Source organism: Bos indicus, chromosome 10 (assembly GCF_029378745.1).
Source record: "Bos indicus isolate NIAB-ARS_2022 breed Sahiwal x Tharparkar chromosome 10, NIAB-ARS_B.indTharparkar_mat_pri_1.0, whole genome shotgun sequence".
NCBI lineage: Eukaryota > Metazoa > Chordata > Mammalia > Artiodactyla > Bovidae > Bos > Bos indicus.
In genome coordinates, this window is record NC_091769.1 from 57,781,485 (window position 1) to 57,808,431 (window position 26,947).

Below are 26,947 nucleotides of genomic sequence, written 5' to 3' on the forward strand. Positions count from 1 at the left end.
AGTCTATTAAGGTTTAGAACGTGTAGGAAAAACATACTGAAAGTCATGAGTTTGGGCAGCCTAGAACTATTGAGGCTTTGACTTTAGGGATGTGCCTGATTTATGGCTACCTAAATGTAATACTGTGAACTGTGGTGTTGGAGAAGACTCTTGAGAGTCCCTTGGACTGCAAGGAGATCCAACCAGTCCCTTTTAAAGGAGATCAGTCCTGGGTGTTCTTTGGAAGGACTGATGCTAAAGCTGAAACACCAATGCTTTGGCCACCTCATGCGAAGAGTTGACTCATTGGAAAAGACCCTGATTCTGGGAGGGATTAGGGGCAGGAGGAGAAGCGGACGACAGAGGATGAGATGGCTGGATGACATCACTGACTCGATGGACGTGCGTTTGAGTGAACTCTGGGAGTTGGTGACAGACAGGGAGGCGTGGCGTGCTGCAGTTCATGGGGTCGCAAAGAGTCAGACACGACTGAGTGACTGAACTGAACTGAAATGTAATATCTGATTTGTATAGTAAAGCAATAGTTACCCTCCTCCATTGTTCTCATATCTAGATACATGCAGAACAGTGTTATTGTATACACATGTATGCTTGAATAGGTTAAAAAAATATTTAGTAGGCAGAAGAAACAATGGGGGAAATATATGATCTAAGAGAAGACTGAGTCTAAATAGTACAGATTTGATTGATAGGTAGACGATGAAAGGGAAAATTGGTATGGTGACCAAAGGCTAGTAGTGGGGCCTAACCCTTCTTGTCTAGAAACTGTGAAGCAATTCTAGCTCTTCCCCAACCGTCAAGCCTATATAATATTGAGGATGTTTGGTTATATCAAAGTGAGTCAGACAGAGAGTACATATTTGATATTCCTTCATGTACGAAGATTATCAAAGCATTTCTGTAGATTCCCCAGCTTTTCTAGTTGTCTGTGTACTGAACCCCCTAAAATATTGCCTGAAAAGTGAACATGGCTCAGTCGTGTCCAACTCTTTGCGACCCCATGGACTATACAAGTTCATGGAATTCTCCAGGCCAGAATACTGGAATGGGTAGCCTTTCCCTTCTCCAGGGGATCTTCCCAACCCAGGGATCAAACCTAGGTCTCCCACATTATGGGAAGATTCTTTACCACCTGAGCCACAGGGAACCCCAAGAATACTGGAGTGGGTAGCCTATCCCTTTCCAGCGGATCTTCCTGACCCAGGAATTGAACCGAGGTCTCCTGCATTGTGGGCAGATTCTTTACCAACTGAACTATGAGGGAAGCCCTCTTATTGCCTATTCGTGCTTATAGTCATTGGTATATTGTTTTTTTGTTTAGGGTCTTCTGTCCATGTAATAAGTTTTCTTTACCAGACACCAACCCCCATTATGCATGAAACCTGACCTTGGCCTTACTTGCTGTATTCTTCTGTCAACTGAGTTCAGCTGGTAGAGAATCTCCCTGCAGTGCTGGAGACCTGGGTTCAATCCCTGGGTTGGGAAGATCCCTTGGAGAAGAGAAAGGCTACCCACCTCCAGTATTCTGGCCTGGAGAATTCAATGTACTGTATAATCCATGGGTTTGCAAAGAGCGGACACAACTGAGTGACTTTTACTTTCACTTTCTGTCAACTGAATACACTGCAGAATTCAGGAATATGATGATAGAATATAAGAATTAAGTTTTGTATGAGCAGTATTATTACATTGTATTTTGAAAGTATATATGTGGAAGAAGGCAGTCAGAAAATACTAAGAAATGGTCTTAGAATTGTACACAATTTACCTTCTATTTGAAATATATTTTTATTGATTTTTAAATATATAATCTAAATTGATATGGATGATGTAGTGCATTTGTGGATTTCTTACAAACAACTACAGTAGATGGTCCAGTCTAAGATATGGGAAAGATGGGACTTTTTTCCCCCAGAGTGTTAGGAAGACCATGAATCTAAGAGGTACTGTGAGAAAATATGAGTATTGGGCCAACAGAGATTTTACTTTCCCCAAAAGTCACTGATCTCTTATGACAGTGCCATATAGCAAGCTGTTTACTAGTTTAAAAAACATTACTATCACAAATATTATGTTGAATGTGACTAACAGATACACACACACAGATACACATAGTTAATAAATCACATTTCAATAATCATAGATATTAAACATAAAACTTTTCTGAGTTTTAGATTAAAATTCTGTAATTGAAAACTCTTCTTATTTCAAAGGCAGAAGAGGAGAGAAACTATCATATCTTCTATCAACTTTGTGCCTCAGCAGACTTATCTGAATTTAAAGTGCTGCGATTAGGTATGAATATGACATTAGATTTATTGTGCTGGTATTATCTTCTGTTTATTTCCAAGTTCATAACTTTACTTCTTAAAAAGAAGATTATCTTGTACTGAAATATTTATGGATGAAATAAGAGGTCTACAATTGGCCTCAAGATAACCCATGGGATGGATAAGGGGTAAGTGGCTGTATAAATGGAACAAGATTAGTCTTGAGTTGATGCTTATTTAAGATGAGTGTGATGAGTACACAAAGGCTCATTATACTAGTTTCTCTACTTTTGTGTATGTTTGAAATTTGCCTTGTTTAAAAGGAAAGAAAATATAAAGGAGTTTATGTGGTAGAACCATATGAAGTCTCTGATGAAGAAAGGAGGAAAGTGTTTGAAGAAATTATCCTAGCATGTAGATTGAAATAAAACCTTTAGGAAAGGACTATTCACTTAAACTCTACAAACATTTTGCTCCATTATTTAATTTGAGTCTTGTATTAAAATGTAACTAAAAATACAGACAGTCAGACTCCAGACTCTATACAATTAATTGTGCTTTCACTGCCTCTAAAGCAGAGTGGACATAAGGGTAGAAGTCAAGGCCTTTTCATAGACTGCAAATCTTTTACAATTTTTCCTTAATTGCAGGAGATGCAAATAACTTTCATTACACGAATCAAGGTGGCAGTCCTGTGATTGAAGGAGTAGATGATGCCAAGGAGATGGCACATACCAGGCAGGCCTGCACTTTGCTAGGTATGTAATCTTATCTTTGAATTCTTGGGAGCAATAGCTCTCTGACTCAAGCAACCTTTGATTTGGAATATTGGCTTAGCTACATATTAAGTGGTGAAAATTTGGGGGAGATTTAACTTTTTTTTTTTTCCAGATTTAACATTCTTCATAAAAAATATTTGGGCATCAAATGGGCATAGAATTTCTCTTGGGGATGATGGGAACTATACTGAAAATATGTTATGGTAATGATTGTACAACTTTGTAAATTTACCCAAAACTTTTGAATTGCATGCTTAAGATGGATGAGTTTTATGATATGCACATTATTCTTCAATAAAGCTATTTAAAACATACGTTCACGGCTTCAGGGGAAAGATATGGGACTGTTTACTTAAATTTTTACAAAATCTGAAATGTAGAGCTGAATGGAATGGGTTTCTATTCAGAAGCTTATATTTTGTAGGATTTTTTTGTGTATTTGTTTTTTTTTTCATTTTGGGTGTGTTTTTGTGGCCTGGAAATGTGGTTGAGCTGGCTTGGTGACAAAATAATGTATTACATGTAGTTTATTTGTTTCTGAACTGGCTCAGGTCACTCTCTTGTTTCTAGATTTAAAAAAAATATACTGGATCTACATATAAATAAATTGACCTTTAGAAATGTAGTATACAACTTTTAGTGCTGAATTATTTATTTCAATGTCAGCATATGAATAACTCTAAAGTCATACATTGGTATTTTGAGGAGTAACCTGAGATGAGTTAATTTAAAAGTATTGCTAATCAAGAGTATTCTTGCCTGGAAAATCCCATGGATGGAGAGCCTGGCAGGCTGCAGTCCATGGGGTCGCTAAGAGTCGGACATGACTGAGCGACTTCACTTTCACTTTTCACTTTCATGCATTGTAGAAGGAAACGGCAACCCACTCCAGTGTTCTTGCCTGGAGAATCCCAGGGACAGGGGAGCCTGGTGGGCTGCCATCTATGGGGTTGCACAGAGTCCGACATGACTGAAGCGACTTAGGAGCAGCAGCAGCAATCAGAGTATGATCCAGGACCACTATGGAGCTTGTAAAAATTTAGAATCTCAGACTTACTAAACTAGAATCTGCATTTTAACCAGATCCATTGGTGATTCACATATGCATATTATAGTTTGAGAAACACTGCTTTACTTCCAGTGCTAACTCTGTTTATAAACAGAAAATTGCAAATTTGAAAAGGTCATAACGCAGGAGATGGTAGAAACATTCCTTGTAAAATGAACTCTGAATTACCTGTATATGATTGCATTTTTGGAAATACTTTTAATATTTTTGCTTAAACATAATATATATCTAATATTCTGGAAAAATCTTACCTTATTGAAGAGTGAAGCGTCATCTGGTAAAACACCAAGGGCTGACCTGCATTCTCATCCTGCCTGATCTTTCAGGTCCTGCTCTAGTTCTTTGTTTACTCACTTGTCAGGCTGGGGCATAGCACCAGCCTGAACATTTTTAATTGTGTGGTCTCTTTGAATTATTCTTGGTCTGTAGTTAAAAGAAGTGATTGAATAATTTGACTTAAAACAACCTTACTGAGCCACAACTTGCATTTAGAGTAGAGCTAAATAGTAGTGTTAGTGAGATACTTAAATCGTGTGATGAATTTGTTTAGCACTTACCATGTGTCACACAGTGTGTTAACTTTACTAAGTGTATTTTCTCCTTTAATGTTTACAAACTTCCTCTGAGATAGTCTCTAATGTCCCTGTGTCTCATATCAGAAACTAGAAGGGTGAAGGTGTCTGCCCATGTGAGATGGCAGGTCAGGAGCAGAGCCCGGCTTCCAGCTGAGGCCTGTCTCACTGCACAGCCCATGCTCTAAACCACAGTGCTAAAGTGCATCATGTGTAAAGGTCAACAAAGGTGAAAGTGTTGTTAACTATGGCACATTATAATGTGTACAGCATCTGGCAGTATTCAAGTGTTAAAAATTAAACTCTTAAAAAGTTAAATTATGTGCTTTAATTGTTTAGTTCCTATTCTGAAATTAATCACTGTTCATTTACTCTGTTGTTTCAGGAATTAGTGAATCTCATCAGATGGGAATTTTCCGAATACTTGCTGGCATCCTACACTTAGGCAATGTTGTGTTTATGTCTCGAGATTCAGACAGCTGCACAATCCCTGTGAGTTCAGAGCAAGCTTCCTGTGATGACAGTTGATTTGTGTTTTAGTTTTGTTGATTCTTTATGGAAACAATGTGTTTGAAGTCTCTCTATTAACTAACATTAATAATTATCAGAGAGATAATTACTGGAAAGATACACTGTCTAGAGTAGAATTTTGAACCGTCGATAAAGAAATGTGGATTCAGATCCCTGGTTCACAGTGATTGCTTGTGTGTGTGGGAGGGATGGGGAAGGAAAGAACTTGGGTATATGTGTGAGCTGTATAAACAGAGGTGGGAAATATTCGATGTCAAAGTTGGATTGGTGAGTCTACAGTGAAGAGCTTGTTTGGCCCATGACACACATACTAGAATTGATAAGTTTATTTGTCCTGTGGAATATGGTTTAAAAGTTACTGAAGAAATTGTTAGCAGTGATTACTCCTGGGAAAAGGAATTAGATGACTGGAGAGATGTGGTGTCTTCACTATGATTTACATATTCTTCCCCATGTAGAGATGACTACACACTGAAAATTAAAATTCAATTCATTTGTTTAAACTGTAATAAAACCTAACAGTCTCAGAATGTTCTCATTGGCATTGTGATTTGCAGTATTTTCTGATCACCCCTATCAAAGATCACACACAATGCACACACTCACATATACATGTAGATACTTATTAGGTGTTTTTTTAACTTTATTAAAATGGAGGCAGTTTTAATATAATTAATTCTTTTTCCATCTTGCTTCCTCAAGGATTATAATAGGAAACAATTCTGAGATTTATGTTTCACTCTTCAGACACCCAAGTTGATATTTGCAAATCTACATGTAGATGAATTCATGTGACTTAAATTTGGGTAAATTAGACTTTAGTTTTGAAATACATATTTCAGCATCTCCACCTGGGTTCAATCTCAGCTTTACTATTTATGCACTCTATGTTTTGGGGTGAGTTACTTAGCTTCTCTGAACCTTAGTTTCCTCATTTTTAAAATAAAAGAGACTTTGTTTTTTACCAGTTTTGGACTAGTTGCTCTGATCGCACTTCATGCTGGATAAATTATATTCTAAAAATATTTATAATAAATGCATAAGAACTTTAATAAATACATAAGAAATATTTAAATGTATATATAAACTGAGTGAAAATAGGAACTTGGAACAGAGCAGAAGCACGGACTCACCTGGGAGTGTTTGCTGAACCCAGTGACGTTGAGCTGTGGTTTTCTAGCCAAGTGGGGTGCGGAGGACAAAAAACGGAGCCCCAGACTCCTACAAACAGGGGAGCAGGAAGGCAAGCTTTTGCTAAAGTTGAGACCCTAAATGGGGAACATGCTCACCGCCTTCTCCAAGAGTACAAAGAAAAATCAAGTCTCTAAACTAGGTGGGGGGGAGGGGGGAGGGCAGAAATAGTTCCCTAAAAATTTAGAGCAATGAGCTTTATTTCCCAGTTTGTTTTCATAGTTCCTGGATGGTCCCCAACAGCAACATACATAAAACTTGGCTTAAATTGATCCTGGATTGGTAGTGCCCTGGAAGCTTGACAGAAGCAAATGCAAATCCACCTTCAATCCAGGCCTCAACAGAGTCCCATGAGAAGAGTTACAAGAAATACTGACTCATAGTCAAAAATCTCAAATCTCATGATAAAACAAAATAGAAAGAGCTAGGCAAAACAACAGATAGCAGTCAAACCTGCTAAGAATGCGGAAAGAAATTAATAGCAGATTTGACACAACTGAGTAGAGAAGTGATAAGCTGAAAGACAGACATGAAGAAATGATCCAAAATGCAAGATGGGACCCACAGATGGAGCCCTTAACAATAGTTAAAAGAGATGAAGAATGGAGTAATAGAATCTAATTTTCATCTAATCAGAATTTCTAAGGGAAAGAAAGAAGAGAATGAGGCAGACAAAATGTTTGAGGAGGTAATTACTAACAAATTTCAGAACCTGTGAAAATGACACTACACCACAGATTTGGAAAGGACAAAAAATCCCAGATAGAATAAATAAAAAGAAACCCACTTCTAGGCTCACCATAATGCTACCATAGGCAGAGAGAAAACTCTTGAAACACAAAGAAAGATAAGACGTATAGTGTTGAAAAAGTAGCAATTAAACTGATTGCTCACTTCCCAACTGCAGTAATAGGAGTCAGAAAACAGTGGACCATCTTCATTGTTCTAAGTAAATAATTACTAACTTAGAATCATATATCCAGTAAAGATATCTTTTTAGAATGAGGAAAAGATAGATGTGTTTTTGGACAAATAGAAACTTGTGAAAATTTGTCACCAATAGGCCCTCACTAAAGGAAATATTAAAAGACATGGTTAAGACAGAAGGAAAGTGATCTGGATACAAGATGTAAAATTCCAGAGGGAATGGTGAATCAATAAAAAAATGGGCAAAATTTGATTAATTAAAAAAAATAATTATTATGAATTGAGCTTCCCAGGGGGCACTAGTGGTAAAGAACCCACCTGCCAATGCAGGAGATGAGATATAAAAGATGCAGGTTCTGTCCCTGGCTTGGGAAGATCCCCTGGAGGAGGGCATGGCAACCCAAGAATACTCCAGTATTCTTGCCTGGAGAATCCCATGGACAGAGGAGCCTAGCAGGCTACAGTCCATAGAGTTGCACAGAGTCAGACACAAATAGTGTATTGGGCCACAAAATACTTTTTACAAAAAACTCATTACAGAGGGAGAGGTAGTAGAGAAACCTCACAGACATTCCCATAACCAAGCAACCAGTCAGCATCGCATGAGTTCTGATGCAGCATCCTGAGGAGGGTACCACATCTCTTCTCTAGTATTCCCACCAAAAAGGCATGCCGAATCTGATCATGAGGCAACATCATACAGACCCAAACTGAGGGGCACACTACCCTTCTAAAGTATCAAGTTCTCAAAAGACAAAATGAAATAAAAGGGTGAAGAGCTCCTCAAATTAATAGAGATTAATGAAATAAGATAACTAAATTCAATGTACAAACCTAGACTGGATCCTGGACCATAGAAGTGGGATCCCGGTCCCTAACAACCCTATCCTCAGAGGACATTATTAGGTCAGTCAGTAAAATTTACTAGGTAATAGGGTTGTATCACTGCTAATTTTCTGATTTTATTCTTTGTACTATAGTTATATAATTTTAGGAAAATACACAGTAGAGTATTCAGTATCAAAAGGGCATCAAGTTTGCAACATGCCCTCAAAAGACTCTGAAAAATAATATGTATGTAGGAGAAGGCAATGGCGACCCACTCCAGTACTCTTGCCTGGAAAGTCCCATGGATGGAGGAGCCTGGTGATCTGCAGTCCACGGGGTCGCTAAGAGTCGGACATGACTGGGCAACTTCACTTCCCTTTTCACTTTCATGCATTGGAGAAGGAAATGGCAACCCACTCCAGAATTCTTGCCTGGAGAATCCCAGGGACAGGGGAGCCTGCTGGGCTGCCGTCTATGGGGTTGCACAGAGTCGGCCACGACTGAAGTGACTTAGCAGCAGCAGCAGCAGCAAACGTGTGTGAAAGAGTGAGAGAGAAAGAGCAAACTTGGTAAAATGTTAATGTTTAAGGAATCTGGGTGGAGGGAATACTTTGTACTTTTCTTGCAACTTTTCTGTTAGTCTGAATTTAGTTTAAAATAAAAAGTTTAAAAAACTAGAGTGAATCACCATCCCTTTCTTCCTCCCAAAAAGATAATAAAGTACTGGATAGCAAAGCTTATAGATTGGGATTGAGAGTTTGGAGTTCATGTTATTTAATTACATTAAGTTAGCTAATATATCAATTCTTCTATCATAAAAACATAAACAGAAAGTGAAGCTTTCAAACTAATAAAGAGGAAAATGAACTAAAAAAATAATCTCAAAAATAGCAAGAAAGAGAAATTTTTAGAAAAGGAGGGACAAGTAAAGGCCAAAAAAGTTATTAATAGAAATAATTACAAATGAAGCCAATGTTTTAGTTAATATGGATTGTCAGACCAGTTTTAGAATTCAGGTATATACTTTTGAAAGAAGCATTCCTGGAAAGTAAAGGTACAGGTAGTTCGAAAGTAAAAAGTTGAGAAAGGACACACCATAATAGCTAGGAAAAAACCTGGTAGGGCTGCACTGATACTGGACAAAATGGACTTTGAGGCCAAAAGCAGCGCTAGAGATAGGGTCACTATGTATTGCTAGAGACGTGTATTCGCCAGGAAGATGCGCTAGTTCTAAACTTGCGTGTGCCTAATGATGTAGTCTCAAAATATATAAAGCAAAAGATTGCCACAAGAATAAAAAGACAGATCTGTCTAGTGGGATATTACTGACTTCTCTCAATTACTGATAGGTAAAGAAGTCTAAAAATTAGTTAAGTTGTAGAACATTTGAACCAAACAGTTAATAACATTGACCTCGTACAACAAAATGGTAGTACCATTCAAATAAAATGTTTAGAGTGCTGATCCACTTCTAAATGTCACACAATTCATATATAAATAAGTGAAATAAGCTGCTTATTCAAGGGAGTTGATCCGTGTTGATGGTGATGGTGCTGATTTGTGTCTGAAGTGATTACTTGAGAGGAGGGAACATGAAAGAAAGAAGGGACTGCTTCAGTGGGAAGGGTCAGGGGAGGAGGGTGTCAAGAGACCCAGGGTTTAATGACAATTCTGACATAAACTGGTGGTGTGCTTTTTGCCAAGCTAGTCTTTTGGATGTTATGTCCTAATTTGTCAATTAGAGACAGCAGTGTTCACCCTGCCTGTTCCTCAGGAATGTTATCATGCAATTGAAACATGTGAGTGAAGATGTTAAAAAATATAATGTAACATGAGTTAAGTTAAATAAGTATTTTTAATTTATGAATACTTTTCATGCCTACTCATGCAAAACCTATGGAAGACATTGTAGGGGATACAGGGATCCCTGTAGGTAAGGGGTTCCCAGCCTCCAGGATCTAATGCCTGATGCTCTGAGATGGAGCTGATATGATAGTAACAGGAATAAAGTGCACAGTCAATGTAATGCTCTTGAAGCATCCCCAAACCATTCCCCCACTCTACAATCCATGGAAAAATTGTCTTCTACAGTCAGTCCTTGGTGCCAAAAAGGTTGGGGATCCCTGCCATAGATGATGCAGGGGGTCCTTAGATTAGAAATACTAGTCTAAGAAGCCACACAAATAACTATTAAGTTGTCTGTTTATAACCTTTTAGTACCTCCACCTCACACCTCCCTGCCATTGGCCCTCATTGCTCTTAGAGGAAAGACTAGCCATGGAACAGCCTCTGGCTTCATCCCCTACATTATCTCCCTCACGTAACTTCAATTCCTCACATCTCTGGTTTCCCTCCCACCACAGGACTTTTATACTAGATGTCCCCTCTACTTGGAAGACCCTTTCACCTAGTTGCTGCTGCTGCTGCTAAGTCGCTTCAGTCATGTCTGACTCTGTGCAACCCCATAGGCGGCAGCCCACCAGGCTCCCCTGTCCCTGGGCTTCTCCAGGCAAGAACGCTGGAGTGGGTTGCCATTTCCTTCTCCATTGCAGGAAAGTGAAAAGTGAAAGTAAAGTCGCTCAGTCGTGTCTGACTCTTAGCGACCCCATGGACTACAGCCTACCAGGCTACTCCATCCATGGGATTTTCCAGGCGAGAGTATTGGAGTGGGGTGCCATTGCCTTCTCCTTCACCTAGTTAACCCCTTCTTATTCTTCAGATATCAACTCCATTTCTCAAGGCCGCTGTCTCCTGTCTCCCTGAATAGGGCACATTCCTTATACATGGAATCTTAGTGTCCTCCTTTGTAGTAATTTTAATTTTAATTTTAGGGAGCAATCATTTAGTTAATGTCCATTTCCTCTAGTGACTATAAGTTCTAGGAGGACAGCGTGAAAGTGAAAGTGTTAGTTGTTCAGTCGTATCCGACTCTTTGTGACCCCATGGACTGTAGCCCACCTCAGGTCCATGGAATTCTCCAGGCAAGAATACTGGAGTGGGTAGCCAGTCCCTTCTCCAGGGGATCTTCTTGACCCAGGAATTGAACCCGGGTCTCCTGCATTGTAGATGAATCCTTTTACTCTCTGAGCCACCAAGGAAGCCGGTACATGTCTATTTTTTTCTGCTGGGATATAATATATTTATAGACAAGCTGACTCATTTTCTGACTGACTAAATGAATGTGCCTGAAGATGGATGGAAATAAGTATGATAAAGAGACAAAGGAAGAGGTCATTTTTTGAAGTGAGTCCTAGAAGAGATTACAAAATGCTGCCTAGATTCTGGTTTGATGGATGATTGTGATTATCACCGATCAGCTTCAAATGTTCTTGGTGTTTGTTGTAGGAAAGAAATTGTCAGGTTTAATTGTTACCTCTTTGTTAATATTTTTTCAGTAAATTCTTACTTGATTGATCTGGTCCTAGGAAATAACACATTCTCTTTTGGCAGCCCAAGCATGAACCCCTCAGCATCTTCTGTGACCTCATGGGTGTGGACTTTGAGGAGCTGTGTCACTGGCTCTGCCATCGGAAGTTGGCCACTGCCACAGAGACGTACATCAAGCCCATCTCCAAGCTGCAGGCCACGAATGCCCGTGATGCACTGGCCAAGCACATCTATGCCAAGCTCTTTAACTGGATTGTAGATCATGTCAATCAGGCACTCCATTCTGCTGTCAAACAGCATTCTTTTATCGGTGTACTGGACATTTATGGGTGAGTGTATTTGGCTTAGTGGTCTGAGCCTTTCTTTCTAGACATTATCTAGTAACTCCAAGTAGGTATTTGACTATGTCTCCTACTGGTGAGCTAAAGGGAAAATAAGAAGAGAGTTTTTTAAAGTCTAGTTTCATTTGCTAGTTTGCCTTCTCTGGGTACCTTTCTTTAATGTTGAACCCTTTCCTATACATTTGTGCCTTTCGATGCCTAATTTTTCATCATCCAGTTCACTTTTCAAAAAAACCTTTGACATTTCTATTCCCTTCCCTTCTGTGTTTATGTAAACACAGAATTGTGAATCTGTGAATTGACAAGAGCAGTAGCTTTATTGTAATTCCGATTGTTCCCTACCTGGGGATGAATATGCCCTCAAAAACTCATACTATTGAATATATTCACATGCTGCACCTTGAAAAAAAAATCTCTGCCACTTTGCTGATGTCTATCTGCTGGGTACATATTTCGTGTTACTAACTTAGAAAGCCTTATCCTCACTGATGTGGAAAGTAAGTTTTGCAATGTTAGGGAATTTCCTATTTCTTTTTAATGTGCACATTTTGAATATTTTCTAAAAGCTATTTTTTCCTTTTTCTCCTCTTCCCATATTATTTTTGATTTTACAGATTTGAAACATTTGAGATAAATAGTTTTGAACAGTTTTGCATAAATTATGCAAATGAAAAACTACAGCAACAATTCAATATGGTAAGAATTTTCTTGCTTAAATAATATTCTGCCAAAAATTATTCTTTGAATTCCTGGTATGTGTTTAAACACTGGCTCCTGAAGTGAAGTTATGAATTTCAATTATTATCTATGGTTTAAAGCAGTTAAATTGCTGAGGAACTTATGATTAATGAATGATGCAACCTTGGAAAGATGTTTATGGTCCAGATTGGATTCAAGGTCATCTGCTGTCTGAGAACAGTAAAAATTTGGTCCAAATATATTGAGAGAAGGAAGCAGGAAGTGTGTTAGATAGTGACATAGGGGTGTGAAACTTTGACTCCAGGGATATCATTCAGTTGGTCATCCCAGAGGCTAATTATATGTGGAGTATTAGCAAGATATCAGGACAGTCTGATGATAAGACCATTGGATGGCATCATCGACTCAGTGCACATGAGTTTGAACAAACTCCAGGAGATAGTGAAGGACAGGGAATCCTGGCATGCTATTGTTGATGGGGTCACAAAGAATTGGACACGACTGAGTGACTGAACAGCAACAGGGCAAAAAAGTCAGGACATATTCTCTTTTCTACATATTTTTTATGTATTCTGTTTTACATATTCTCTTTTCAACAGTCTGAGACATTCACTGGGACAATGGCAGTGGAAGGATTTTGAGTGGCTTTTTCGAAGTAGTAATAGCAGATATGTTACCATGGTGTTGAGGGATTTGGAAGCACTTAAAAATGGTTGGGCTACAGGCTCTATGGTGGGATTGATGGTGACCTCTGGGAGGTCACCTTCCAGGACTGCTACTGCCAGTGCCCCGTCCCCAAGGCAAGCCACTGCCAACCCATGCCTCCACAGGAGACCGTCCAACACTAGCAGGCAAATCTAAGCTCAAGTGGATTCAGATTCAACTTAAAACATGTTCCTCAGAATGTCAAATTTCTCAGGATGTTAACAGATATTCCACAAGATGAAGTTATCTTGTTAAAAAAAAAGAAAGAAATGCTGCAAACCCTCTACATCTCTATGTAGGGATTTTAAAAGCACATTAGCTGAGGGGAAGGAAAAAAAAACACAGAGAAATCAAGCAGGAAATATATTTAAACTGGCTAAGCAAAAAAAGGAGAAGGCAATGGCACCCCACTCCAGTACTCTTGCCTGGAAAATCCCATGGACGCAGGAGCCTGGTAGGCTGCAGTCCATGGGGTCACTAAGAGTCAGACGTGACTGAGCGACTTCACTTTCACTTTTCATTTTCATGCATTGGAGAAGGAAATGGCAACCCACTCCAGTGTTCTTGCCTGGAGAATCCCAGGGACGGGGGAGCCTGGTGGGCTGCTGTCTGTGGGGTCGCACAGAGTCAGACATGACTGAAGTGACTTAGCAGCAGCAGCAGCAAGCAAAAAAAAAAAAAAATTAAAAAGATTGGAATACACTCTGCATTGATTTTCTAGGGGACCTTGGGAAAGTTAATTGACCTTGCTGGGCCTTAGTCACCTCATCTGTATAATAGGGATGGTAATAGTTTGCATGTAGTTATATGGATTAAAGAATTGGAATATGTAAAGTGCTCACCACATGCTAAGTACAAGTTTTAAGTGCAAGATTAGGCATGATTATTATTGATAAAATAGAATGTTTAAAATGAATTACCTATTGGAATTAGAATATGAAAAAGAATAGAACTGAAGGATGGGTAAGAGCCCTATTATCCTCATTATATGAAGAGAGAGGTTGAGTGGTATACCCTACAATTGATGAATGAAAAATGGAAATTTAAAGATATTATTTTAAGTTACAAAAATAATAAAAACAAAAAGATCTAAAAATTGTAATATCGGAAGGATAGAGGAAGAATAGTAGAGAGTGATATATATGAATTTGGCCTCATCTGTCTCATCAGGAAATCGACAGTTTTAAATGAATAAATAAAATAATAGCTGATAAGCATATACATATTCCCTGGTGGCTCACCTGGTAAAGAACCCACCTGCCAATGCAGGAGACACAGGTGATGTGGGTTTGATCCCTGGGTCAGGAAGATCCCTTGTGGGAGGGCATGGCAACCCACTCCAGTATCCTTGCAGGAAAAATCCCATGGACAGAGTAGCCTGGCAGTCTACGGTCCATGGAGTTGCATAGAGTCGGACATGACTGAAGCAATTGAGCACACAACAACAAGCATATTGTTAGGGCTTCCCTGGTGGCTCAGCAGTAAACAATATGCCTGCAATACAGAGACACAAGTTCAATCCTTGGGTCAGGAAGATCCCCTAGAGAAGGAAATGGCAACCCTCTCCAGTATTCTTGCTTGGGAAATTCCGTGGACAGAGGAGCCTGGCAGGCTACATTCCATGGGGTCACAAAAGATTCCTACACAGCTTAGTGATTAAACAATAACAACAACAACAAAGCATATTGTTCAGAGATAAATACCAGAATAGCTGAGGGAGTTAAAAATGGTTGTTTCCAAGGAATGAGACTGGGATTGAGTTGAGACAGAATAAGGGATCGTTGCTTGTCATCATAAAACCTCTAGACTATTTGATCTTTGTAAAATATTGCATAAATATTGTACTTTGATAAAAATTTGGACCCTCTTTTTGGCAAATTAAGCTACTTAGTATAGTGAAATAATGTAGAAGTGATCTTAAAATTTTAAGCTGTTTTCATAAGAATGTGACTGGTATATTTTGTGTTTCTGCATAAGGAACATTAATAAAAATCTGTCAGACACTAAGTGGAATATTATTTTTTCTCAAGGTTTTCTTGAGTTTCTCAATACTTTAATCAACAGCAGAGCCTTCTGCTCTTTCCCAGTATATTTTGGCACAAGGTGACTGGAAGTATTAAGGAACTAACGCCAGCCTCATTAGGGACTGGCTGATTTGTTTTATTTCTCGAGGACCTCGTGTCTCTGCATGTGTGTTTCTGACCCTTTTGTTTCCCTTTCCCTCTTTCTGTCTCTGTCCATCCGTTTCTTCTCTCTCTTTGCTCATACATACACACACACACACACACACACACTCTCTCTCTCTCTGCACAAGAGAGAGAGGCTTCCCCCTTTCTCTCTTATTTCTCTTCCTTCTCTCTTCCCTCCTTCTTATTATCAGATGGCATATATTCTCCTTCAGATGGTATATATTTTGTCTAGGTTTTTGCTTCCTCACTTATCTCACACTTCCTGTGAAGAAGCAGTGGTTGAGGTGCTTTGTCTTCTTAACTTGCTTAACTCCCATTCATCTTGACTTCTTGCAGCATCAGCTTGCACTGTTAATTGTATGTTTCCCAGTCCTTATATCTGAGAAAAGAGAATGTGATTAACCCAGTTCATTTGTTCATCAGAGATCTCTGGCCCTTGACTAGCTGTGTCTTGGAGCATGGGGTCTTACAGTAAAGAACTTGGTGCTCAGGCTGCTCCCACAGCAGGGGCTGTGGGGTGGGCAGTGGGCAGGAGAAACATGGTGACTGGCAGGTTTAGTGCTTGGAGTCATTACCTTACCGAGTAAGCATCTCTTGCATTATTGAACCTCATGCCCTTAATTTTGCAATTAAGAGTGGAAAATTTTTGAGGTCCCATGGATTTTGCCAAACTAAACATAGAGACTGTTTCTATTGTCAATGTGAAGACCACACTGCATATAGATTAATGAATTAAAGGAAGATAGGACTCATTTGTGAAGAATTATTGCTACCATCAGCCAGGGCATCTTGCTGACACATGGTGCCCCATTTGCCTTCGCATTAATCAAAAGAACAGAAGAAATTTGCTTTCTAATTAGCATTACATAAATATTCATATGTGTGACAAGTTTGGGTGTTTTTTTTTTAAAGCTTTCACACCTGGTTAGACTATGAATGCTGCAAATGAGCCAAGAACAGCATTATAATAAGTATAGAATAATGTGGGAAAGTTCCAGGTGTGTGAGGAGAATAAAGTATCAGAAATCTTGGTAACCCTTAGGTTTCATGGGGGTTTGGGTTCTAAGAAATATGTGTTGTCTGGTAATAGCCACAGAGGGATAATCTTCCCAGAAAAGCTGCAGGACATGTGAGAGAACCAGTGTGACAAAGGAGACAAGAAAGGAAAGCAGAACCCTGCAGGAAGAAGTGAGTAAAGGTCATTAGCACCTATAGAAACTAGAATTTGTGGGTTGGCTCCGTTGACTGGTCAGCTCAATGCAGTGCTTCTGTTGCCCCTCCTTCCTAGACCAACCTAACTACCTTTCACTGCAGACCTCAGGTCACACAGCCCTTCCTCAAGGAAGCCTTCTCTTGCTACCATGTTCCAAATTAGTTAGGAACTCCTGAGCTCATAGCTGGCCATTATTTTTCTCTGGAACATTATTACAGTTTGTAATTCTGTTTCTTGTGATTGATTTCTGTCTGTTTTCCCCACTAGTCTTCAAAGTCTCTTAGGGCTGAGTCTGTGTCTATTTTGCTAATGGTGTGTAGTGACTGGGACATGGTAGACAGTCAATACATATTTGTGCTTAAGTGAGTGGATGGAGATGAGAAGCAGTGGCTGAAGCATTTAGCAGAAATAGTAATGTGTTTGTAGTGGTTGCAGCTGCTGGCAGAATTGGATGTAGAAGCCAGAAAAGTGAGCCATAGATTCCCTGGCTGTGGAGGATAATCAAGGCAGACACAAAAAACCAACTGTTATCTAATTCTGAGGCACATGAACTTCAACACCATGGTCCCTTAAAAGAATTACTTTGTCATGCTGTAAGCATCACCCAGAATGTTTCAGTAGTCTGGAGGGCATCCTCTCTGCAGGTTGTTCAAGGCCAGCTAAGGCATTTCTATGCCCATATGTTTAGCAACACTGTGCGATAATTTAAGGGGCCAAAAAGTACATAGTGTGGTTTTGGATATATACATATCAAAAAATCAAAAGCTGCCACATTTATCAGCTATTTAAATATTCACATACCTAGATTTTCTTGTTTGCCAAAAATCCTAGGTAGCTGAGGTTTTTCCGTGTGTGGTTTATATTTGCTTTCTTATACTGTTCTCTGCCTGTAAATCATGTTTCTCCAAGATTGCTGCTAGAAGCCATTGACTGTCTCAACTTTTGTTTTATACATGTTTATTGACTAACATTTATGACAGTGATGTAGTAATGCCAGTTTTTTTCTTTTTCATTTCAGCACGTTTTCAAATTAGAACAAGAAGAATATATGAAAGAACAAATTCCATGGACACTCATAGATTTTTATGATAATCAGCCTTGCATTAATCTTATAGAATCTAAACTGGGCATTCTAGATTTGCTGGATGAGGAATGCAAGGTAAGTATGATTTTCTGATGTGTTTAATACATCAGAATTGTGCGTTGAGGTAAAATGGGTAAGTAGGTTTAAGCAGGGACTCACTAGTATACGTGAAGTGCCACAGTGGCAACGAGTGGGGTTACCCTAACTGGCATTCTGAAGGATCACTAGCTCCAAAGCGTTCAAAATATGGTTGAGACTAGGAGAATCTCCCCTCCCTTTTCAGCTGATTCTAAGTTATGTGAAAAACTGGCATTAGATACCGCAACTACCAATTTTAGCCACCTTTGTCATTGATATGCTTATATTTGGTACTTTTGTTCAATGGTATGATATAGTTCAGGAAATGTAAGAAATTGTACAAAAGGTATTTTGAATAATAGTTCTAAATATCTATAATTTTAAACTTGACTAGTTGTTCTTTATTACTTATATATATGGTAGGTAAAGAGTTTTAGTTTTAATATTTGAAGATGCAGCATGTGGAAAAAATATTGGATCCCTGGCTTCACTGATGAGTGATTCTAGACAAACAACCTATCCTTTCCCTTCATTGTTCTTTAGTTTATATGTCATAAGTTACAAGTTCATGTGCACTGATCCTCCTAAGCATCTAGATTTCCTACAACATTAAGAATGCAAAGACAAATACTGTATGTTTTCACTTATATGTAAAATCTAAAAAAATAAAACGGACAAATGAATGTAACAAAACAAAAAGAGCCTCCTGGATACTAGAGAACAAACTAGTGGTTACCATTGTGGAGATGTTGGTGAGAAGGGCAAGATAGGTGAAGGCAGGATTAAGAGGAACAAACTACTAGCTATAAAATAAACAAGATACAAGGATGTAATGTACAGCACAGGGAATATAGTCAGAGTTTTATAGTAACTTCACATGGAGTACAGTCTATAGAAATACTGAATCACTATGTTGTACTGAAACTAATATAATACTGCACATCAACTATACCTTCAATAAACAAAAAGAATACATGTAAAGGTGCTCAGTTTCACTTGAAATTAAATAAAACATAAATCAAAACAAAAATAGGACACAGCTTTTTACCTATCAAGTGAGTTTAAATTTGATAATACCAAATTAGTATTTATTGCATATATACTCTTGATGAAGGACAAAAGTTAGTAGAACATATTTTTGAGGAATATTTATCAAGATTTTAAATACACATACCTTTTGAACCAGAAGTAGAAATGCTGAGAGTTTACCCTATGAATATACTTACAAAAGAATCCAAAGTTTTTGTTTAAAAGGAGCCATTGTGGCAGTTTTCATAATAACAAAAAATCAGTAACAACCTAGTAGGCATAAATACAAGAATACTATTACTAAGAAGAAGAAGGAAAAATACAAGGATGGCTAAGTTGAGGATCCCTCTTGGCAAATGTCACATTGCACATGAAAATATGTGGGTTATTTTTAAATATCTTTTGATACTGATTTCTAACATAATTCCACAGTGATAAGAGAACAGACTCCGTTTAATTTCAATACCTTTAGACCTTGAAATTTTTGCAACTTCTTTTATACCCCTGGATATGTCCCAGTGTCTCCTTGCTTACAGTCTATGGGAACTTGGATAGAATTTGTATCCTACTGTTGTATAAAAATTGTATAAATCTTAATTATGTTGAATTGGTTCACAGAGCTTTTCAGATCTAGTAGATCTTCTACTTCTCTGTATATTCATTCTATTAATTTTTGAAGATTTTATATTGAAACTCCAACTAAAAATCTTAATTTATCTACTTAAAAAAATACTTGTAATATATAGTGGAACTATATGTAACCTTGTTCTATATTTTTCAAATCTCCTATAAATGTGTTATCATACTTCCTTAATTTAAAAAAATAAAAATCTTTAAAAATGCAAGGAGTTTATAGAATGATACTATTTGTATCCATGCCTTTAAAGACAGATAAAGCAGTTGGTGGAAATAGTGAGAGGAGACTATTCTCTGTTTTATACCTTTCTGAATTATATAAATAATCTACTATATGCAAATGTTATCTTTATTTAACAAATTGTTTGAAATATATGATAATCATGGTATGTCATCTTTCATTTGTGAGGGTTTCATTGCTATAAAAGTATATTGAGTATTTATTTGATGTCCAGGCAGATTGAGTTACTCAAAGCTTGGGCTGAGTCACCCATGGGCAGGTCTCAGTCATTGCTTTTCGTTCCCAGGTGGCGCTAGTGGTAAAGAATCTGCCTGCCAATGCAAGAGACCCAAGAATCTTAAGTTTGATCCCTGGGTCAGAAAGACCCCCTGGAGTAGGAAATGGAAACCCACTTTAGTATTCTCACCTGAAAAATTACATGGACAGAGGAAAACACACACACACACACACACACACACCAATCATTGATTTGGGACCTCTCAGAGAGAAACGTGAAAGGAATGAGTTCCTGAATTGGATGTTAAAGTTGTTAGGCAAAGTCAAAACACGACATTTTGGGTGATGCATCAGAAGAATCCCATAACAATATTCACCTTGTTTTCTTACTCTTTTTTTCTCCTGAATGTAGATGCCTAAAGGTACAGATGACACTTGGGCTCAAAAATTGTACAACACACATTTGAACAAATGTGCACTATTTGAGAAGCCCCGCCTATCAAACAAAGCTTTCATCATCCAGCATTTTGCTGACAAAGTAAGGAAGCTTTATTATCTCTTTTCTATTTGAATACTTAAGTTCAAAGAGGAAAAAAATCAATAGTCGATAGCAGTTTTTTCTTTGCTGAGCTTTCATTCTTTAGCTCATTTTAGGGAAAGTAAGCTTAATTGTTGGCTTATTGGTTTAACCTAAATGGAATTATATTATGAAATAAGTGTATCTATAATTCTGAAATCCAGGAAACTCTGAAATACACAAGTATTTTCATAATTCATTTAGTGGCTAAACCTGATCTTTGACCTGAAGTAACATGAGGTTATTTATAGTCTTTATTTATCCCAGTTAGGTGGATATTTATATATTTCAGTGTAGAAATATTAATATGTTTGATTACAGATTGCTGCTTCAGATCTACTTAAAGATTCTGGATAGTGACCCCAGAGGTTTCAGAAAAGAAATTGTGGACGATTGTGGCCCTCTGAGATTGATTGAGTGGGTCCCTGCTAATAAGGCATGCAGACCTGCTGCTTCAGAGGTTCTAGAGTCTACTCAGAACATCTGGAGCTGTGACACTAGTTTATATTTCAAGGAGGTTGTGGGGTAGGCGTCTGGTAAGCTTCCCATGGTCCCTGTCAGGAACTGAGGGTTTTCAGAATCTGTCCTACGTCTAGCTGGAGATCTTTGGATGGCTTCAGGGCCATCTAAGGGCTTTGTAGTACAGGCTGGGGACCCTTGAGTGGTAGATAGCTGAAGTCTTTTAGGAACAGGGAGAGTCCAGTCTCATGTAGTCCTCCTACCAGCTCATACGGTATTTACCCAGCCTCCACCTCTGTCCGTGATCATCACTTCAGCTTTTTGCCAGATAGCTGTTTGTTCCTTCTGATCCTCTCTCTCTCTTCAGTCTCTTCTTCCCCAAAGGAGACTTTCCCCTATGGAAAGGTGAACCAGGTTTGGAAGAGATACAGTGGTTGGCCTTGAGGGGCTTATGAAGCTGTTATGAAGAAGAACAGCTTCTTATGAAGCTATGCATGAATTGGGATCATCTTTTAGATCACATTTAATCACCACTGCCATTGTTCTCTAGGAAAAGCAGTATTTGAGAGTTTTACTCTAGAGTTAACATGCTTCTTACCAAGAATGATACTAGTTTCTTAGAATAAAACTAATAACACTTCACTGAGAGCCCATCATATGGCCTGGGCCTAATACTTATTTTTGTTGTTGATGATAAATTGTATCTATTCAAAGCTTTTATTAACTAAGGAGACTTTCCAATGTGTTTTCAGGTGGAATACCAGTGTGAAGGCTTTCTGGAAAAGAATAAAGACACCGTTTTTGAAGAACAAATTAAAGTTCTTAAATCAAGCAAGGTAACCTTGTATAGGCTTTCTCCAATTAGGATATATTCATTAAAATGTTCATGACTTAAGCATTAGCTTTTTAACATATTATAATTTTTCTAACAGAATCAGCCCTGCTGTCGATTTAATTTATCAAATAGATGTGTCATGTAGCATTTTAAATGCCTTACAAATGTTAATTCATCTAATCCTATGATGAGGTGATATTATCACTGCTCCCATTTTACAGAGGAGAGAACTGAGGCACAGAAACTTTGTAGCTAGTCATTTTCCAAGCCAAATTAAAACTCAGGCTGTTGAGCTGACAGTCTGCATTTTTAACCACAATGCAATGGTATTTTATGTGAAATTATTGCCTCACAGCAGTTCCAGGCTCTCTTGTGCCTTTGTGAGATACCATGAGAGAAAATTGATGGTTTTTGGGGTTTGCTATGTCATTTTGAAGGGATGCACCAGAAACATGGCCTTAAGCACTCCATCCAGGTAAAAACTGACCTCTGGATCACTGAGTGCAATTTCAGATGTGGTCCGAAGCACTTTGAAATTATTCTTCTTAGGCTTAGATACCAGAAACACTGTATTCTAGTAGGAAAACAATATTCCAGATTGTAACAAACTGTGATGTGTATCTGAGGTTGATTATGAGGTCGATCCCAACCTCCACCCTCTGACTCTCATCAGGAAAGCGTTAGGAGGGGAGCATGGCTCATGTCCATCCTACAGGGAGCAAACCAGGAAGTTAGTTACTTGGTTACTTAGTTTAACAGAGTAGATATTCAAGTATTCAATGAAAGATTAAAAATATTCATGTGAATTCTTGCAGATTTCTGACCAGCAGGTTCTGTTTTTTTCTAAGAAAGTCCTTTAACTTCAATGGAATGTTATATGAACATTTTGATTCTTGTTTTTGGAATAAAAACTTTTACTTTCAATAGAAAGATCATATAAGGACCAAATTATAGTTTTAACCCTCAGAAAATGATGAGTCTATAGTCTTAAGTACCTGTAGGAAAAAGTCAGTTTTTCACTTATCCTTGTAAGCCCTGAATATTAATGCTTTATAACTCATAGGAATGATGTGTAAGAGAAAATACTCTCACAGTGCCAATCATTGATGTTGTTTAGTTTTTGTTGTTGTTCAAAAACAGTCAGGTCCAACTCTTCACAACCCCATGGACTGCAGCACGCCAGGCCTCCCTGGCCTTCACTATGTCCTGGAGTTTGCTCAAACTCATGTCTGTTGAGTTGATGATGACATCCAACCATCTCATCCTCTGTCACCCCCTCTCCTCCTGCCCTCAATCTTTTCCAGCATCAGAGTCTTTTCCAACAAGTCTGCTCTTTGCATCAGGTAGTCAGAGTATCTGAGCTTTAGCTTCAGTGTCAGTTCTTCCAATGAATATTCAGGGTTGATTTTCTTTGGGATTGACTGGTTTGATCTCCTTGCAGTCCAAGAGACTCTCAGGAGTCTTCTCCAGCTCCATGGTTCAAAAGCATCAATTCTTTGGTGCTCAGCCTTCTTTATGGTCCAACTCTCATATCCGTACATGACTACAGGAAAAACCATAACTTTGACTATACAGATCTTTGTTGGCAAAGTGAAAAACCATGGAATTCTAATGGTACTACTCTAAATAACTTAGCTTACACAGAGCATTCATCAATTCTTATTCCCCAGGCATCCATAATCTTTTGTGACTTTATTCTGAACTTTTCTGATTGGCTAGTGAATCCTTAATTTCCAGAAAGTAGCTCTGCACTCTGAGGAATCATTTGGAGTGACTTCCAGTCTCCATGGGGTTTCCCAGGTGGCACTAGTGGTTAAGAACCCTCCAGCCAATGCAGGAGACATAAGAGACATGGGTTCGATCCCTGGGTTGGGAAGATCCCCTGGAGAAGGGCATCTTCTCAGTGTTCTTGCCGAGAGAACTGGATAGAGAAACCTGGTGGGCTGTAGTCCATAGGGTTGCAAAGAGTTGGACACAACTGAAGCGACTTAGCGCAGCACAGTCAGTCTCTACAGCACTGTTGCAGTTGGGATAGAGGTGGTGTGAGATGTACATCCACTGCTCCCAGTCAGCAGAAAAAACCCAACCCAAGGGCATGAACTTTATATTTTACTTTTTCTGTATCTGATAAGAAGTAAGTGTAACCTACTGTCAATTTGTACTCTTGGAAGTACTAACTTGAGATGATCAATATTTGTGTTATGTGCTTTATATTTGTGGTCATATGGTGTGGGGTTCTGTTTGTGGGTGTATGTGTTTTGTCTTCTTTTTTTTCCTGTAATTTTGCAGCTTCTGGCCAAAATTGTCAACTTAACAGAAGGTGTCTTTTTTTTTTTTTTTTTAATATAAATTTATTTATTTTAATTGAGCTAGAACAAATAATTCCAAGAAGGTGTCTTAATTTATATTTTCCCACCATAAAAATATCTTCTGTTGCCACATCAAGTATCAAGAAACACATAAATTGGGACTTGACTAAATACTATTAAATTGCAACTGTACCAAATACCATGAAAAAGAATTGTAACCTCTGCTCTCAGTGTTGCTAATTGATGAGGGGAAGCACAGTTCATCTACTGAGTTTATGCTGCAAATCTCTCATCTGTAAAATAGAATCATGATAGTATCTTCTTTCAAGTGTTGTTATGAAGATTAAATAGGTTGTATTAAGCTTTCAGAGCAGTGCTTCCTGTATAAAAAGCTTAGTGAACAATGGTGCTGCTACTGAGACGATTTCCCACATCTTCATGAAGCAGTTACTTGGATGCTTCTGTCTTTTTTAATACTGCTTCATAGACATATAAGTTCAGCCTTAAATTATTCAGATTCCTGTCTTAAGTATAGACAGATCAAAGAAACAAGATGGAATGTCCAGGCATATCTACCTGCTTATATATCCGACTGTCTGTTTCTCTGCCTTTCTCTCTTCAAATAAAGTTGGAATCCTCAGTCAATAGGGTGAGGAGTGCTGAGACTGTATAAACTGGTTGGTTTGAGATCCATGAGGAAGGCCAGTGTGGCTGGAGTGAGTAGATGATGGTAGGTGAGTAGAATGTGTAGGATGGGTAGAGAGAGGCCACTTTTTGGAGGCAAGTATGGTAAAGAGTTGGAGAAGGAAATGGCAACCCACTCCAATATGCTTGCCTGGAGAACCCCACGGAGCCTGTGGTGTGCTACAGTTCATGGGATCGCAAAGAGTTGGGCACAACTTAGCAACTGAACAACAACAACAATGGTAAAGAGTATGGATTTTATTCCTGTTGCTTTGGAAAGTTTGGACAGTTTTCATATGGGGGATGGTATGCTATTGTGTGGAGATATGGGGGAAGCTGGAAATGGGGAGTAATAATCCTTGGGAGAGAGAGTGGATTAAGATACTGAAGTTATAGCAGTGGAAATAGCTTATCATTTCTTTGTGGGGAGAGTTGACAGGTCTTGTTGATGGTTTGAGTATGGAGAGTGAGAAAAGGGGAGAAATTGAAGATTATTTCTGTGTTTTGGGCCTCAATGCTGGATGAATAATGAGGCCACTTACTGAGGTGAAGACATAAAAGATCAGGCTTTGAGAGAATGAGTCAAAAGAGTTATGTCTTGGACTCATGGAGATGGAAAACAGACTTTCGGTTGCCCAGGGGGAATGGGTTGGGGGAGGGGTGGGGTAGGAGGTTGGAGTTAGCAGATAGAAGCTATTATATATAGAGTGGATTAGCAACAAGGTCCTACCCTTGCAGCACAGGGAACTGTATTCAATATCCTATGATAAACCATAATGGGAGAGAATATGAAAAAAGAACAACATATATCTATGTATAACCGAGTCACTTTGCTTTTAGTGGAAATTAGCATGACATTGTGGATCAGCTATGCTTCAATTAAAATAAAAGTTCTGTCTTGGACATGTTTTGCCCGAGATGGCAATTAAGTAGTCAAGTGGACATATCATATAGGAAGTTGGAAATGTACGTCAGCAGGTCAGAAGGAAAGTCAGAGTAGGTCATATAAATTCATAGTGTTTAGAGCAAGATGGCACTAGAGCAAGATAGTACTGGATAAGATTGCTTAGGGAGAACAAGTAGGTAAAAATAGTAGAGAATAAGGCTTTCAACTCTGGAGACTGGCCTGAGGAAGAACCAGGAAAAAAGTCTGAGAAAAATGGCCATGAGGAGGCAGGAATGCTGCCTAAAGAAGAAATCATAGAGTAGTTTCTAATATGACAATATAAAATGTACTTATTAGAAATGGAAACTCAATGTAGAGAATTTTAAATTCATAATTTGTGTAAAGAGGACACAAAACTTATGCATATACATGTGTGTGTGTATATTCTGAACTCTAAACATTGAGCAGTTTTCTGGTAGATATTGTAGATATTTGTTAAATTGTAGCACCAGTGGTGAATATGATATTTCAAACCAGCTCTATTACATTGTACACAAAAGAGACAAAACAAATTTAGGTAGGGAGTGCTAATGTAGAGCTAGCAATTTACTTGTGAATGATAGAACAGTATAGGTAGATTCCAGAGTACTTGGCCTATTATCAAGTAAGTTAACATCTTAACTCCATGCTGAGTTTTCAGATCAAATCTATTAGGAACTCTTATTTTTCCCCTTTGTAATACAATATAATGGTAAAACATTCCCCCCTCCCCTACTTTGTAGCCAACCAAGCTATATGAACTCTGTAAATCAAAGGATACATTCATTTGTGTAGCAAACAGCCATTATTGGTATGTCATGTATAACAATTTGTTATATACATCATGAATTATATCCTAAATTATCCTTATGGTTAATATACACATTGTAGCAAACAAAATTAACTGATTTTGTTGTGTAATGAAAGAATTCTCTTAAGAAAATTATTTCTTCTGGAGATACTCTGAGATTATTAGATAAATAATTGGTTATTGCAATTATACTTTTACTTATAAGAAGGATTTATTTTATGTCTATGGAATGTATCACTATTGTAAAGATATGTACATATATCAAAACATTCTTGTTGATTAGTTTGAAGTCTCTTTTGTTCCATAAATTTTTTTTCCAACCACTTTAACTTATACTCTCCACCCATTTATTAACTATCAGA

General features: G+C 38.2%; 1 protein-coding gene across 5 annotated transcripts in view; it reads left to right on the top strand.

Moving 5' to 3' along the window:
• MYO5A (myosin VA) overlaps window positions 1-26,947 on the top strand; it is a 205,274-nt gene that overhangs the window by 102,237 nt on the left and 76,090 nt on the right. For all 5 annotated transcript variants that reach the window (XM_070797537.1, XM_070797534.1, XM_070797535.1 and 2 more), the window contains 8 exons: window positions 2,214-2,295; window positions 2,921-3,028; window positions 5,076-5,182; window positions 11,618-11,883; window positions 12,510-12,591; window positions 17,720-17,860; window positions 20,398-20,523; window positions 21,774-21,857. In XM_070797537.1, the coding sequence (XP_070653638.1) occupies window positions 2,214-2,295; window positions 2,921-3,028; window positions 5,076-5,182; window positions 11,618-11,883; window positions 12,510-12,591; window positions 17,720-17,860; window positions 20,398-20,523; window positions 21,774-21,857 (996 nt within the window). The remainder of the gene's footprint in view (window positions 1-2,213; window positions 2,296-2,920; window positions 3,029-5,075; window positions 5,183-11,617; window positions 11,884-12,509; window positions 12,592-17,719; window positions 17,861-20,397; window positions 20,524-21,773; window positions 21,858-26,947) is intronic.